Source organism: Notolabrus celidotus, chromosome 20 (genome assembly GCF_009762535.1).
Source record: "Notolabrus celidotus isolate fNotCel1 chromosome 20, fNotCel1.pri, whole genome shotgun sequence".
NCBI classification, from domain to species: domain Eukaryota; kingdom Metazoa; phylum Chordata; class Actinopteri; order Labriformes; family Labridae; genus Notolabrus; species Notolabrus celidotus.
This window is the reverse complement of record NC_048291.1, coordinates 17,859,196-17,877,169: the sequence shown is the minus strand read 5'-3', so window position 1 is coordinate 17,877,169 and position 17,974 is coordinate 17,859,196. Positions and strand designations below refer to the sequence as shown.

The 17,974-nt window shown below is 40.1% G+C and overlaps 1 protein-coding gene across 5 annotated transcripts in view; it reads right to left on the bottom strand.

Annotated features, from left to right (window-relative positions):
* si:dkeyp-72e1.9 (syntaxin-binding protein 4) overlaps positions 1–16,157 on the bottom strand; it is an 87,063-nt gene extending 70,906 nt beyond the window's left edge. The window contains exons 1-3 of one of the 5 annotated variants that reach the window (XR_004635227.1): positions 15,950–16,151; positions 12,506–12,579; positions 4,742–4,837 (exon numbers count right to left, since the gene is read on the bottom strand). Coding sequence is in view for 2 of the 5 variants with exons in the window: in XM_034711888.1 (XP_034567779.1) it covers positions 4,742–4,837; positions 12,506–12,579; positions 15,950–15,996 (217 nt within the window). In the remaining 3 variants the exon portion in view is untranslated. Of the gene's footprint in view, positions 1–4,741; positions 4,838–12,505; positions 12,580–15,949 lie in introns of all 5 variants that reach the window. The other 4 variants (XR_004635225.1, XR_004635226.1, XM_034711888.1 and 1 more) reach the window with 4 other exon arrangements.
* Between the last annotated feature and the right edge of the window lie 1,817 nt (positions 16,158–17,974).

Sequence of the window (17,974 nt, the reverse complement as noted above, 5' to 3'; positions counted from 1 at the left end):
TGTTGGAAATATGTGTTACGACAACATTTTAACATTACTTCCAGAGAACGTCAGCATTAGATGATATTTGTCACTTTATTTACTACATTGGAAAATAGATGGAGATACACTTTCTGTTCTTCAAGATAGACACAGTTCTTTTTCTATAACATCCATGGTTTTGGAAAAGCCATATTCCAGAACAAAGACATTGTATCTATTATAACACATAACACAACTTACAAAATCTGTTATCTGAAGATTTCTAAAGCCAAAGCTGATGGGTAGTAGCCAATCAGGGTTTAAAAAATTGTGCTTTCTATATCTCCATGTGTTTTGTTGTTTGGTGTTTGGTGTTTGTTTAGAGATTTCTCTATCCCTTTTTTCACATCCACACACTAAAGAAGGACTCATTTGGAGTTAGGTATCTTTGAAATGTAGACTGGATGAGCCAGGAACTGGGATGTGATCAGCTGATTTTTCAGCAGCCTGACATGAGCCATAGCCACAGCTTTATTATACAATTATACTAATAAGTTAAGCTTTCACTTAGCAAAAAAAGCTAAATTGGAAAATGACAAATTCTAACAAATTCCAGCATGAAATTCTGGATTCTATGTGCGATGATAGTAGGAGAAGAACAGATGGCATACATTGTAAATCGAACCTGGACAATAAATGACTTTCAAATATGAATACAGACTCAAAAGTATCCTATCAATGCATCCTTGACAAGTTTTGTAATGTACATTACAAGACAAACATGTGTTGTGGGACATAGTACAGTTACAACATTAAGAGGACAACTTGGGTATTTTAATGTTTGGAGTTACTTAGATCAATAAATGAAAATCATTGTGCAGTTCTACATCTAGTATACAAGTTATCAAATAAAATGTGGACGCAGGGGTTTATGTTATGTTATGTTATGTTATTTTTATGTTTTAAAATGAAATGACTGTATGACTGTACACCCATCCACCAAATTGGAAAAACCTGGCACTGATAAAGCTTATTTTCTTAAAATGTTATCAAAATGTCAAGTTGATTTTACAACCTTAAAGAAATAAAACTAGCTTTTTTCTGACTAGTCTTGTTAGATATTGAGGTTACACTCAATATCATTGCCCCTCACATCCTATTATAGAGATTGGAACATTTAGTTGGCACTAACACACTAAGCTGTCTTAATTCCTATTTGTTAAATCGATCTCAGTCAAACAAAATGAAAGTAATGAATCCTCTGGCATATGGTGATGACCAAAGTGAAACACTTTAAGCAGGTTCCAAATTTTACAAACCAAAGTAGAGAGGTGAGAGAAAGAATAGGGTGAGGCAGGGAAATGTGACTCCAGTCTGTTGGCTGCTCTTCTCTGCTGAGATGATGACTGCCAATAAAGTCTGCTACACCAATTGTAAACCATGCAATAGCAATACAACCTGTGATGCTTATTTCCACTGTAATTGACTCTGGAGAGGACAGCACTGTCAGCAGCCTGGCAAAGAGGACACTCAGTGATGGCCTTGGGTTTTATACTGTAGCTGAATATGAGTAGGCACACCAAAACTGCGTGTGCTGTGTGAAAAACTTGAGTTCTCAGAACATGGATGTAAAAAGGTTTTTTATTGTAGGTCTTACAGGTACAAAAGTGTGATGCAGAAAAAAAAGCCTTAGTAAATTCCATAATACTTTTGTTGTTATGCAGATGATACCCAATCAGCAGATGAAAACTATTCAGTGAGCTAACACTCATGCCTTCATGAATTTAAACGTGGATGACTGCAGTGATATTAAGTAATATCTCTGCTGTGTGTTTTTTGTTGTGTCCCCCCTCTCTCCTATACTGTCTGCATACGGTGCTGCATTCAGCCTCACTATAGTAGCATATGATTGAGCTCAACTGTGCCCGACTGAAAATCAGGAACTAAGAGTGGGAGGGAGGATGTGTGTGCGCATAGTGATATTCTTTAATTGGAGGCCTTACAGTTTTTGACATTGTTGTGCTTTCAGTTCAGTCAGGTCATTTAGATTCTCTTTTGTTAGTGATTTTTTGGAAAGAAGTTTGTTTAGTAAAGTTGGTCGTTTTCCATATTAATTTAGATAAATAATTTAATTCTGATCCCTCCTTTTCCCTGTGTTTCATTTTTATTATTACTCCCTAACCATGTTTAGGAAATGTAACAGTTTCTCTAGTTACTTGAAAATACAACAATAGACCAAGAGCTGAGCAGTATGTGATTCACCTTACAGTGCATGCAAATCCCTCTTAACTGCACCAGAGAATGGAGTAGAGTAGAAAAACCCAGGAGGTTACACAAGGCAAAAACTTTTCAAGCAGGGTTCATGGGTTGAAGCTTTTAAGTGTTTGGTATTTGATTACAAAGTGTCAGGATCCCTTGACAAAAGTTCACTTTAAGGGGTTCAGTTCTATGTTTTGTAGTACAATGTCTCCAAGATTCAGCCTTAAATCTCCTCCTTCATGTCAGTGGCAAGCTCCTCTGCAAAAAAGACATGCAGGAGGATTTTGACTAAAGATGTGCGTGCCTTTTTAGAACACCAGGCAGACAGATTGCTTTTGTCTTATGTATTAAAGGATTACAAAGCGGTTATGTGGTGGTTGAGTCAAGACAGGGGGCTCAACTGAATACTGTACAAGGTACTGATAATTGAACTGTACTCTTCTAGCACTATTCTAGTTATCTGACCACTAAAAGTGCTATTACAGTGCATGTCACACTGACCCATCGCACAATATTTCCCACACTATGGCTGAAGATGTTACATGAAGTAAGAATTTAATATTCCCATTCATTTGCGTGCACACATGATAGCTATACCACCCGGAGCTATGAGGTGTTCAGTGTCTTGCCCCAGGATGCACACATTTTCAATTGAGGGACAACTGACTCTAACACTGAGTCTCAGTTGTGGGTCACAGCCACTCCCTTTCTGTGGTTGCTTTCATACAAAATGTATTTTATATTGCGTTCTTGCAAAATATTGAAGGAGTTTAGTTCTATACTGCTGCATGTGAATAATTACTGCTCACTAAACAAAAATGCTTATCATAATACTGATTCTTAGCTAATTAATGCTTGCTTCACGTTGACTGGTAATGACAGTTATGACTGTGTTGACAGGTAATGACTACATGTTTAAGATTGTGACTAAGATTAAACAGCCATTACCTGAAGTCATAGTAACTTGATTATTAGTACATGATTACTAACTGGGGCAAATGGTGCAACCTACATGAATTCAAACTGAAATGTATCATGAGTCATGCATTACTTCAACATGAAGTTAACATTAATTGGCTAAAAAATGTATATCATTATTTCAAAGTGTTACCTCGAGAGTTGAACCAGTGAATAGGTTAGGCCAATTGGCGCCCCAAATATTGATTCATTTTAAAGTAATTTAAAAGACAATCTCTATTAAGCACCACGACAACCAATAAAAGAATACCAAATGCAATATTCTCTTATTATTCAGAACAGCAAGGGTCTGTTTGTGCCCAATGTTATTTTCAAGAAGCGTGCACAGTCTCCCAAAGCTGTTGCCTGTAAAAATCTTCTTGATTCACAAAAAAGGCAGTTCATATATGGAAATGAAAGTTAGACAACAACAATTAGTGCAGAAGTTTTTTGTTTGCATATTTGTTTATTTATTATTAGTAATTATAGGCAGATAATTTAATCATTATGACACTTACTACTACATTGTACTGTCACTGTAAATCTGAATATTCTCAGTCTTGACAATGAAGACAATGAAACCCAGTCTACAAACCAGTCTAGGGAATTAGTTATAGCTTGCAAATGTTAATTTTTCATCAATAGTGTCTCATTGACCAAATAATTACCATAGACGTCTTTTACTTATAAGACCCCCTAATTTATTTAGCCTTTTTTATTATATTGCATATTTTTAAAAGGTAAGGTCTGATAATTCTCAAAGATGTTTTAGGTCTATGTCAGTACCAAGTTGAAAAACAGGAACTGGACTCTGGTATGGAAATTCTGAAGGTTCAGGAAAGTCGAGCAAGCAGGGGTGAGGAGCAAGAGGGAGGTTGAGTAACAGCCCTTGAATGCTTTGAGCCAAAACCAGTACAAAATCTACCTGAGGGCTGTACCTTGCAAAATAGAGGAGTGACTGTTCTGTACTGGATTAAGTTCCACTGCTTACCACACACCATTCTTTTAAAAAGAAGGGAAACAAACATACAAAAAAAAAAAATTGATGATTATTTTAAATACTTAAAAAAATTGCCAAATTGATTGTTGAAAGTGTTTATGGACTAAAGCATGGTGAAATGGAGAATCCCAACTTTGTGGGTTGTTTCTGTAGTTGTAGTCGTAACAAACTACTGCAAGAAGACAGCAACAAGAACCAGACAACCTCAATGAAAAGTTGGTTTCACATAGCAAAACTCAAAACTAAGCAAACATTTTGTCTCTTTTCTAGAGAAAAAACTTCCATTATCTTCATTAAGCCACAATTGAGCCAGAAAATTTGGGAAATATATACAAAATAGAGGGAATATTTAACACAACAAAATGTATATAATATATATATTTCTTGAAGATGGATAGTCGGGAGGGACTCACAGTAGAGGCTACTCAGATAAGCACACTTTTATAATTTATTGTCCTTTTTGTCATACTTGAATTTGAAGTGTTTTTAAAGCATCTGTGCATATGTGCCATCTCTGATATCTATGGTCATAGTTACATTTCAGAGGATAGAGAAGTTTCTTACCATCACTTGAAGCAAGGCCACCTGGTAAAACCCTTTTGACATATACTCCGAACTCCTCCCCTGTCAGCTCCTTTACTCCACCAATCACTTTGATTCCTGTTGGCATAAGAAGAAGAGTGGATATAAGAAGCTGCAATTGAATGCATCCTTGTTCCATTATAGAAAAAAAGTTTAAAAAATGAATAATTTAGGTCAGCTTTGCACAATGCAAGTGTTTGAGTGGAGTATCAAATCAGAGCAGTTGTGCAACATGAACAGAATTAATGAATACATCAGAATTTGTCTTCCTCAAATAGACAATATCTCTTCAGCGCATGTGTCCATCATTATGAAGCTCCTTATCCATATATGTCCCAACATGTACTGTATATGTTAAGACTGAGGGTATGCAAAGAAGGAATACAGCAAGGACAAGGTAATCTTTGATTTCTCCTCTAATTTGGATCATGTTTGGACCTAATAGTCCGACTGAGGTTTACATAAACCATTTGTGTCATGTTTGGGCATTTATGCCCTTCATATCTAAATACTAAAGGCAGATTCCATCCATCCATCCATCCATCCATCCATCCATCCATCCATCCATCCATCCATCCATCTTCTTCTTCTTCCACTTATCCGGGTCCGGGTCACGGTGGCAGCAGCCTTAGCAGGGAAGCCCAGACACTCCTCTCCCCGGCCACTTCCACCAGCTCTTCTGGGAGAATACCGAGGCGCTCCTAGGCCATCTGAGAGATATAATCTCACCAGTGTGTCCTGGGCCTTCCCCGTGGCCTCCTCCCAGACGGACATGCCTGAAACACCTCCCCAGGGAGACATTCTGACCAGATGCCCGAACCACCTCATCTGGCTCCTCTCGATCCAGAGGAGCAGCGGCTCTATTTTGAGCCTCCCCCGGATGTCTGAGCTCCTAACCCTATCTCTAAGGCTGAGCCCAGCCACCCTGCGGAGAAAGCTCATTTCGGCCGCTTGTATTCGCGATCTCGTTCTTTCGGTCACTACCCACAGCTCGGGACCATAGGTGAGGGTTGGAACGCAGACTGACCGGTAAATTGAGAGCTTTGCCTTCTGCCTTCAGCTCTCTATTCACCACAACAGACCGGTACAGTGTCCGCATCACTGCAGACGCAGCCCTGATCCTTCTGTCAATCTCCAGCTCCCTCTTCCCCTCACTCGTGAACAAGACCCCAAGATACTTAAACTCCTCCACCTGGGGCAAAGACTTTCCTCCGACCCGGAGAGGGCAAGCCACCCTTTTCCGACTTAGCACCATGGCCTCAGACTTAGAGGTGCTGATCCTCATCCCCGCTGCTTCACACTCAGCTGCAAACTGTACCAGTGCGAGGTCACTGTTCAATGAAGCCAATAGGACGACATCATCTGCAAAGAGCAGAGATGGAATCCCAAGGCCACCAAACTGGATACCCTCCGCCACTTGGCTGCGCTTAGAAATTCTGTCCATGAAAGTTATGAACAGAACCGGTGACAAAGGGCAGCCCTGGCGGGGTCCAACCCCAACTGTGAACAAATTCGACTTACTGCCCGCAATGCGGACCAAACTCTGGCTCCGACAATACAGAGACTGAATGGACCGTAGCAACAGGCCATCCACCCCATATTCCCGGAGCACCCCCCAAAGGATACCTCGGGGGACACGGTTGTAAGTCTTCTCCAAGTCCACAAAGCACATGTGGACTGGTTGGGCAAACTCCCATGCCCCCTCCAGCACCCTCCCGAGGGTGTAGAGCTTGTCCAGTGTTCCAAGGCCAGGACGAAAACTGCATTTCTCCTCCTGCATCCGAGGTTTAACCAACAGCCGGACTCTCCTCTCCAGCACCCTAGAGTAAACTTTTCCAGGGAGGCCGAGGAGTGTGATCCCCTTATAGTTGGAACACACCCTCTGGTCCCCCTTCTTGAAAAGGGCAACCACCACGCCCGTCTGCCACTCCAGAGGCACAGTCCCCGATGTCCATGCAACATTGCAGAGGCGTGTCAACCAGGACAGCCCTACAACTGTTCCTCCTCGGAATGCATGCCGGTGGAATTGAGGAGATCCTCAAAGTATTCCTTCCAACGCCCGACTATACTGTCAGTCGAGGTCAGCAGCTCCCCATCGACACTGTAAACAGTGCAAAAAAAGGGACGCTTCCCCTTCCTAAGCCGTCGTACAGTTTGCTAGAATTTCTTCGAGGCCGACTGAAAGTCGACTGAAAGTCGACTGAAAGCACCAGCAGCCTTGCATCCGCAACTCTGGACAGCCGCCTCGGCAATGGCAACGTTGAACCAGGCCCATTCCGACTCCATGTCCCCCGCCACCCCCAGAACACGGTCAAAGCTGTGCCGGAAGTGGGAGTTGAAAACCAGCCTGACCAGCAGACCCTCACTGTCCATTTCGGTCTGCCAGGTCTATCCAGCATCCTCCCCCGCCACCTGATCCAACTCACCACCAGGTGGTGAACAGCTGACAGCTTTGCTCCTCTCTTCATCCGAGTGTCTAGAACATACGGCCGCAGATCAGCTGATACGACTACAAAGTCGATCTGCGACCTAGGGTGTCCTGGTGCCACGTGCACTTATGAACACCCTTATGTTCACATGGTGTTCGTTATGAACAAACTTTGACTAGCACAAGTCCAGCAACTGAACACCGCTCAAGTTCAGATCAGGCAGGCCGTTCCTCCCAATCACGCCCCTCTAGGTTACGCTGTCATTGCCCACGTGAGCATTGAAGTCCCCCAGCAGGACAATGGAGTCCCCAGTCGGGGTGCCTTCCAGCACCCGTCCCAAAGACTCCAAAAAGGGTGGGTACTCTGAACTGCCGTTCGGTGCATAAGCACAAACAACAGTCAGGACTCATTACCCAACCTGAAGGCACAGGGAAACAACCCTTTCGTCCACTGGGGAAAACTCCAACACACAGACAGAGAGCTGGGGAGCTTTGAGCAAGCCGTATGAGTTACAGTACACTATTGCTGTTAGCCACAATGTGTGCTGGTGAGCTCTTCTCCTTTAATGAGAAAATTCCCAGAGGACCGGCAGGTAAGCTAGGCTATTTTCTCTGCGGACTGGGCCTCCTATTTCGCGTAATTTCGCCAAAGTTAAGAAAATACGGTCCAGGCACTCATCACGGTGCAAATGCATGCACCAGTCTGCATCACTCGTCATCCAGAGTTCCCTGCCTTACAGGAGGTTTGCTTGTTTGAACAGCCAGGATAACGTTACCATTATATACATTTTAGAGGACTCGTTACCCGTTACTTTATTTCATATTTCCAACTGCTGATGAAGACAAACGATCTCTTCGGGCGGGGTACTCTTATGTCAGCACAGTAGCATTGTGGGAGTAAAAAAGTGCGTCTAGTAGTAAACAAACACAATGGCTAATAATGAGCATTCAGGCACGAGTTTTGAGACCAGGAAATACAAACATTATTTCTCCCTCCTCGAGACAAAGGAAAAGGTTATAGTTGTGAGTTGCCGTCTATGTGAAGGAAGGAAAACGTTGTCCACCTCCAAGACCAGCAATTCCAACCTCACGAAGCACCTCACGAAACAACATCCCTCGTTGCTGCCAGAAAGCACGGTGCTGAACACACAGTCGACCCAGGTGAAGCTACCGTTAGCTCGACAGAGCATGGAGGACCCACTCCATCAAAACAGCCAAGGCTAGTTTTAAAGGTAACATATTACGCTCTTTTTCATTAAAATATATTGGTCTAAGAGGTCCCCAAAACATGTCTTTAAAGTTTATGCTCCAAAAAACACTTTGAAATCAGATTTTGGCATGCCTGAAAAACCCTCTTTTTCAGCCCTGCTCAGAACAGTCGGTTTTCTCTCTGATCACGCCCCCTCAGGAAGTGGATGTGGCCTCGGCTCTCCAGCATGTTGATCTAATGTTTACATGTTGGCTGAATATACATGGCTGCTCACAGACCGCGTTACTTCAACCCTCTGAATTTGATCCAGAATCTGATACTGACGGAGAGGCGCCTGCAGCAGGACTGAACTATTGGTCACAGATTTAGTGTTTCTTGTTGCTTTATTTGTCAGTATGTAGACGTGTGTCTTGGTACACAGCTATGAACATGTAGCTTATGTGGCTATGCTAACTAGCGCTAGCACTTATCCATGAAAAATAAAAATCATCCACTAGATCTTCAAATCTGCAGACGTGGGGAGTAAAACCGACCTCTGCCAGAAAGGCAGCAGGACCTTTCTGAACGATTGGTCACAGATTTTGTGTTTCTTGTTGTTTTATTTGTCAGTATGTCGACGTGTGTCTTGGTACACAGCTACGAACATGTAGCTATGTAGCTATGCTAACTAGCGCTAGCACTTTTCCATGAAAAATAAAAATCATCCACTAGATCTTCAAATCTGCAGACGTGGGGAGTAAAACCAACCTCTGTGTTTATTAAGACAGCCTACAACTAGCATGCCTCCCTCCTAAGCTCCTTGTTAGCACACGTGTACAGGTAATGAAAAACGGAGGAGGGGTTGACTTATATTTTATACAGTCTATGGGCAGAACAAGCTCCGAGCTCTGACTTCCGTTATAGACCGGATGTCGTTGTGACGTAACAAAAACACGGAAATCTGAAACGGCTTGTTTCAGCACACATTTACAGAAAGGTGGAGAAATCAAAACGGGCAGAATGGATTTTTTTCATTTTCGGGGGGTTTGTAGACATGCCAGGGACACATATTTCAGATAGAGAACCATTAAAAAGCTGATAGGCGTGTATCCGTGCTCATGCAGCAGAAGAACACCAGTCTGCAAGGTCCGTCCGAAAATAGTGCAAAAAGGAAAGGGGTTTCTGACACCAAACTGAATAGCTCCAATTTTTTTTACTGGTTCATGCATTTGCACCGTCATGACTGCCTGGACCATATTTTCTAAACTTTGGCGAAATTACGCGAAATAGGAGGCCCCGTCCGCAGAGAAAATAGCCTAGCTCACCTGCCGGTCCTCTGGGCACGCATTGTGGCTAACAGGAGCACTAATGTACTGTAACTCATACGACCCAACTTCAAAAAAACTGAAATATCCCTTTAAGCCTGCCGCCACAAGACAAATTGGCAATAGTACTTTGGTCAGAAGAAAAGTGGTGCATGTTAACTTCCTTCTCTCCTTATCCTCAGAGCACTCCCCCACTATAGCATATCATCAGATAAGAGAAACATAATTGAATGTATAAGTAGTCACTGTCAGAGTGAATATAAATGCAATGCCTCTCTTCCTTCTGTTCAACTTCACATCTTTATTTACAAAAGCATTATTTCCTGCTGATGATGCTTCAAGGGCCCATTTCTTCCTGAGGATTAACTGTAGCTCTTTACAAAAAAATATATATTTAATGAGATAAAATCAAATCAAATAAAAAAAACAGATAAGGCAAGAAAAAGAAAACAACATTTTTGTTGCACTACATAGATCCATTTCTACATATTACAGAAAAGATAAGGAAGCCTGCTCTGTAGACAAAATTGACTGTGACACTGATGATATTCACTACAAACAATATTCTGTTCCACATGCTGAGATGATACAGCGTTCAGTTGCATTAGCACAGAGAATACTTTGTGCTGTCCTCAGCACAGGACTGCAGGAGTGTTTGCTTTGCAGTGTAAACAGGAGGCAGCTCCTATACTAATATAGAGTTCAGATGTATAGTACACATAGCCCAAGTCCTCTGGTGCATTGAAACAGTGTATACACTTGCACATAACAACATTGAACGTTAATATGAAGCTTTCACTGGTATTTCAAAGCCGTCTTCAATCTGTATCTTCATTTGTCAATAGTTTATGGGGCTTTTTCAGATATAATATCTCACTGGTCAACTTTTATGCAAAGGCAGGGGGCAAAAATGAATGCATGGTTAGTACCTTTTTAGTACCTCAGCTGTAACAGAAAAGACAGTTGTGAAGAAGCAGCCTGTTCTGATTGGGAAAAACACTCCTTTGTGCGTAAAGGCTCAGCCTCTATGTACAGGGGTTGAGCCACAAACAGCCCCAGACGATTCAACCCCTGACTATTTAAAAAAATCATGTGAGTTATATTAACAGACTTCTAGACTTCTAGGTCATCCAGAGGTGGAACTGTTGTCTTAGTTACTGAAGTTTGATTATGACTACGCTTATAAACCCTTCAAAAAAAGTTTGGAAACGTTATTTAAGTCAATTGTTTCTCCCCTTTAATAATTCCAATTGGTGTTGTATTTTATATTGTTTGAAAGCCTGATCTTCTTTACGACGAGGTATGCCTTGTTGACTTGTAAGGATTGTGCATTTGTGGAATGAGCAACAGTTAAATGTGTGGGTCACCCCCCCCCCCCAAAAAATGTGCCAAAATCCCCTGCATTATTCTCCTGTTAATATGCACTTTTGCCTTGAGCTATAAGTTCTGCTAGGTGTGTTCAAGTCACAGGTGTATGACTGGCACCTGATTGGAACCTAACTCCATCCTCCGGGATGACAACGCTCTCCCCCCGCAGATGTGATTGCCTGCTAACATCAGTCTGATTAGCTGCACATGTACTGTATGCTTAGCTTGTATGTCGTTGTTCAAACTCAAAGTACTTCAGTGATAATTGAATACCATTCGACACAAAGTGCATTTTCATTTTGACTTGTCAACTGAGCCATCTGTCGGAGTAATTTTTAAAGTGGATTTCATTCGCAGTGGTGTCATTATTTTCCAACATGGCAGCAGCAAGAGCAGGAAGACGCTGCAGCAGCTTCACTAAAGCTTGCCAAAAGGGACAAACTGGATGCGATTAAAAAAAAACAACACATTAAATCTGGACCAAAATGACATCACTTTGACATCATGAATGTGTTAATACTGACAGCACTAGGTTATACATTACTCCTAATCTCAAAATTACACACTGGGCTTTCATGCGCATTACCATTCCATCCGTAGGGAAATATTTGACATTTTGATAAATAAAATACGTAACAAAGACTTTAATTCTAGGAAACTAGGAAAAGAGAAATGTGACGAGGGCTATGGTCTGCATTGCAGAACTGCAAAGCTGTTCAACATACTCAAAAAGGTATTTAAAGATTCATAAAAGTACAAGTGCAATTGTGGCATGCTAAGTTATATTCAAATGAATAAAAGAAGGTATTATGAAGTGGGAAACCCATTTTTTAAAACCCTCTTTATATATTTGTAATGACTACGGTTCAGTTTGTGGAGATTTTTTATGTCTGTAAATGTACTTTTACTTGTGTAAAGCATCTCCACTTCAAATGGATATTTTTTTAAAGAGTGAAGTTCAATTAATGTATATAGGTTGTTGTTGTGCAGGCACGGCCCCACCACTGGTGTGGCATTGACGTCCAAATAATGACAACAGTTCCCTGTATTCTTAACCCAGCTGAGTAAAGTGGGTTAGGGCTTTGCAACATGACCTACTTCCACACCCAGGCAAACAGACAAGGATAAACACTGCAGAGACAAGCCTGCTGGAGTAAAGATTTAAATCATATCAGCTATACAAAAACAGGCTGTCATAACCAGATGGAGAAAGATTGAGAAGGCCAAAATACCTCTTATATGTAATAATAATAATAATAATAATGAAAAATAAATAAATAAATAATAATAATAATAGTAATAATAATAATAATAATAATAATAATAATAATAATAATAATAATAATAATAATGATAATGAAAATAAGAATAAGAAACGTTTGCCCGAAGATAACGTCTCCTATTCATATTATTGAAAAAACACAAAGAACACTCACCCAGGCCATTTTCACAGTCTGTAAACTCCATGGAATAAACAGCACGGTCAACCCCATATGGACCCATTAATGTCCTGAGATAAAGCAAAGAAGAGTATGGAAAAAGGATAATGAGAGAGACAGAATAAAGAAGTACAACATTATATTAGAAAATATACTTAGTTATTTAACTGTACTATTTCATATCAGACTCATCTTTTGCAAAGCTTCACAGTTTGTCTGTAACTTATTGATGTAAAACAAAAGTAAGCATTATGTTTAACAAACATTAAGGCTAGATCTGAAACAGTCATAGGCAACATCTCAGCGTTTTATGTTTGTACAATACTAGAACAGAAGTTATATACTGAATCCAAACCACATATTTACAAGCTAACCAGGTTCTAACTTTGTAGTGTGTTTACAATGCTAGCTCGCATACTAAAAACTACTTTAAACATATGATATTCAATTCTGGAATCTATCCTCAAAAAATTAAATAAGCAAAGGTAAAGCTAATCTTAACCTTGGTTAACAGTAGCAGCTTTGTTGGGTTTAAAGGCACTGTTCAAAATCAATAAATTAGCACTCAAACAGTAGTCTTCCAATTGAACGTTTTGTGTTTGCACTGTTAATGCAAGCTATCAGGAACATACAGTGTTATTTGATGTGAAATAAAAGGAAACTTCCGCATTTACATGCAGTGTGTATTCATGTTCAGATATAGAAAAAGCATAAAAAAACACCAAATAGCACTTACACAGCCCATTCAGAGCTGTACATTAACTGTTTTACCCATAGCACCGGTGCTACAGAGGTTGATAGTCTTGTAGCTCAAGACAAAAACTTGTAGCATGATCTTTAAGATGTCTGTTACATCTCTAAAACCAGCCACAAGTTGTGCAGTGTATCCCTTAACAGGTTGTGACTGGCAGTGAACATAAATGTTATAGAAAATGTCAACTCTTACAAAGATTGCCAAGGAAAAAATACAGATCGCCCTTTAATGGATGTCACACACAGGATGTAACTCTCACTAACTCTGCACACAAATAAAAAAAAAGAAAATGCTTCTCTCTCTCTGTGTGACACATGGCCCACTGTACAGCCCTGCCATTGGAGATTTTTTTTCATAAAAGCAGAGACATATTTGGTAAAACAACACAATTGTAGTTAAGTCACTCACCCTTGTGTCGTAGTTGTGTTATCTACATGCATTCCAAACATAGTCTTTCAATGTGATTGAGGCAACATTTTCAAACTAAAGCAACAGTTTTATCTTTGCATCAGATTGAAGTAGGGATACATCTTGGGTAGAAAGTGTATCTCTTTTGGGCCCTGTGACTAAAACTTAATTATAGGCTCAGTATCTTTATACTATCAGTGTCTCAAACAATCTTCAACACATGCCTACACTTGTAAAGCTTTAAACATTCAGCAGCATATCTCCACTGCAACATATAACACTATTGCATGTTAAGGCTGAAACAATATATTTTAGGACTTTAATGTCTGTATTACAAGATTATATGTCATTATCTGATTATAATGTGTCCTAAAAGGGGAAATAAATCACCTTCTAGGTTATTGTGTAAACTCACATGGTTTCAAAGAAGGAGATGAAAAAGAGAATCTGGCATGGTGCTGCAACCACATTCAAAAATGGGAAATTTTAGGTTGGCATCTTTTAAAGCCAGCCTCAAGTGAACGTATAAGAAATTCAGTTTTTTATTTAGCTTTTGTATATGGATTAATCGTTTAATTAACACCCAAGTTGACTAAAAGGTACCAAATACTAAAATACTCAGGGTAGAAAATTAGGCTCCTTTTTGTTTATTTGATACTTCAACATTCAGTTTAACTTTCATCCATCCATTATCTTGACCACCTATCCAATTAGGGGTCACGGGGGGCTGGAGCCTATCCTAGCTTCGGGCGGAAGGCAGGGTAAACCCTGGACAGGTCGCCAGCCTATTACAGGGCAAACACAGAGAGTCAGACAACCATTCACGCACACACTCACACCTACGGGCAATTTAGAGTGATTGCCCGTAGTGATCAATCAACCTGGTGAGCATGTTTTTGGACTGTGGTAGAAAGCCGGAGTACCCGAAGAGAACCCACGCATGCACAGGGAGAACATGCAAACTCCACACAGAAAGGCACCTGCCCGGCCGGGGATTTGAACCAGGCTAGCTGTGAGGCAACAGCACTACCCACTGCACCACCTCAGTTTAACTTTTCAGCTGTTTTAATTTCTGTCACATTGTGATCTCTTTCAGCTCCAGATCTAAAATGTTTGAGATGCCTGAAAAAATTACATATAAAGTTTAAAGTTATAGCTTGAATGAAGTTTAGTCATATTATTCACGAGTCATTTTAACATCAACCTGCCATTTTACCTTAAATGTTGTGTTCCTGACAGGTTGTTGTGTAATGATTATATAGAGTTGCAATTAAGCTGCTCATTATTTGATGAGGGGAACACAATTATTACAAAATCAATAAATTCATTCTGTTAATTTAGTGGCCAAACTGCCATACATTTCATGGTTCCAGCCCCACCAGTGTAGGGTATAGGCCTTTATTTAATTTAAGAAATAATTAAAACGTTTTTTGTATTATACATATATATTTCTAAATAGGCATAGCTAGTCATATGAAACTAATGCAAACTGAATAGGCTCAGCATCAAGCTGAACACTATAGGTTTAAATATGACAGACATAACAGAAGTTGTTAGATACCGGAAAGAACAATAATGGATTACCCGTGGCTGCATTTTGCAAAAAACGCCTCAGAGCTTTAGGACATCATGAACTGTTGCCCTGATTTCTGACATGATGACATATGCTGCATGTCGTCTTTTATTTGACTTTCTACGACCGAAACATCCCCGAGAGTGTATTATAGGAAAAGGTGATCTTCAAGAACATTGCACATCAACTGCGGCCAAAGTTTATTGACCATAGTTGCTCCGGCAACTAAATACTATCGCCTTTGTATGCGCGCGACGCACAAGCGGCATGGACAGATGGTGACAGGTCTACCCTATGGTGTCGTACCAAATAACACCAGTAAAAACCTCGCGTGCGAGCTCTATTTGTATGTTATCGAATGTGTTCGTCTGTCTCCATAACGCCGCATGAAATATGTTGGACACAGACCACCTTCTTTACCAAATGTCGCACCACATGTACGCTACTGATTTACTGAGTGATACAGATAACTGCAAAGGCGCGCGAACGTTGCGCGAGCCTCGCTTCAACAAAACGGTATTTTTTTCCTTATTCAGCAACATCCACCATACACAACAAACAGCCGAAACATCACTTCAATCTATATGACGCTGAACACTTCACTAAAGTAAACACACAGACGCGTCAGTCAGGATTTTGACAACAATCAACCTCAACCAACGTCAAAAGCCAGCGTTTCGTCTTTTTTCCTTCATCTTTTGTTTACCTGCTAATGATGACAGCGCCTTTATACATCACGGAAAAGGTTGGCATTTTGACATGGATCCCGCTTCTACGGTTTGACAGACGGTAGGTCGGTCGGAGAATCCCCAGCTTTCAGCCCTCACCCAGCAACCTCAAGGTGGTCTGTCAACACAGCCAGCCTCTAATTCCAGTTAACCAGACTGTCAGCGCCAAACATTCCACCTCAACCCACAGAATTAATCTCTTACATAACTAAAGTCGCCGAAATTAAAAGGGCATTGACAGCACTGACACTGCAAATTATTTTCGCAGCTTATCTGTCATACATATTTAGAGATATTTCAGCTTCCTCTGCCTGTTGGACTACAGTAAGTATTTGTTGCTTGCCTGTGCAGGATATCATATCAAAGCAAAGCCGGTCCATTTCAGAAGACTATTGTCTTTGAGAAGGATTATACTACATTTTGACAGTAACAATAATTGTTCAAGTTATTTTACTAATTTGTTATAGAGAAATACTCCCTGTTAATTTAGAAGGCATTTTTAAAAAATAAAGTTTAGAATGAAAAACGTTCATTAGCTTGCTATTTTATAAAACTCAGTCAAGACATTAACATTAGAGAATATGAATGGACCTATAAAATGATGTGTATGAAACTGCACAGACAGCTGTTTATACAAAAATTCAAAATGGCCAGGAGGGTTTCAGAAGCCCTTGACACATTAAAACTAAATTACCCCAGTCTCTGAGAAACAGGAAATTAATCCTCTTTTAATATTAATTTCTTGGGAATGGATTGTCAAAATCTCAGATCATCTGTGTTTTATTGCAAACAACAAAGACTATAAACTAATGATTGTATAAATTGATGATCAATTAATTGGTTATATTTTGCTTTCAAAATAAACAAATTAGTTTTTTTTTTTTTAAATGATGAAGACATTTTGAGATGATGATTACATTTGATATGCAAAATTTGGCTTAGTTTACCAAGTCCAGATCAGTCAAAAGACATATCCAAGTGTTCTCGAGGCCATTAACACAAGAAAAAGCTCACAGCACAAAAAAAGAAAAGACAGTTATAACAGAGTTTTTAACAAATGGGCTCATTCTAACTGGCAGCTTTTTGTCATCATTGTATGAGTGTGCGTGTGGATGAATAAAATATAAAATCTACAGTGCTTTATTGTAATGATCGAAAAGCTTTATGAATATCCATTCGTTTCCCATTACCACAGCATTGGATAACAAAGAAGTGGGTTGATAACAGGGTAACAATAATCACAAGGCTAACAAAGAAACAAGGCCTTGAACGTTGATAAAATGCAGTTTGTGAATATCAGTCAATCTTTATTTGTATAGCACCAAATCACAAATTTTTTTTATCTCATGACCGTTAAACAAACAGAGCAGGTCTAGACCATACTCTATGTGAAATCATTAAGAAAGACCCAGCATCAAGGCAGTATAAGATCCAGTCCCCTCTTACTGACAGGACTCGATCTTATTTCATCTTAATCCACCATGATCATTGCACCTTGCAGTATTTAGCTAGTTACTGCAGCAAGGAAAAACATCCTTTAACAGGTAGAAACCTCGAGCAGAACCAGACTTGTGTTAGTCAGACAGCCATCTGCCTCGAGAGAGTTGGGGGTGGAAAGAGGGATAGAGGAGAATAAGAGAGAGAGAGGGATGATAGTGTTAATAGAAAGAAGATCTTTTTCCTACAAAGTGAATATTTTTAGTGCCACAATGTTCAGGCCTTTGGAATTGTAGCTTGAAAGAGTAGTTAATCAGCAGCCCAACTCCGGGAGCCAACAATTTACTCCAACGGTTTACACTCAACACTCATGATAATGATGGGTGAAAACAAACATATCATAGTGTAACCAGGTCCAATACAAACCAACATCAGTAGGGTCTACAGAATCCTAAACAACAGTTTTGATTGAAAATCATTGTTATACTTTTTAGATTTGTACTCTGATCTTAATAAATTCCAATTAGACAGCTACTATTGGTTCAGGTGCTGAGGGGCTTTTGAAG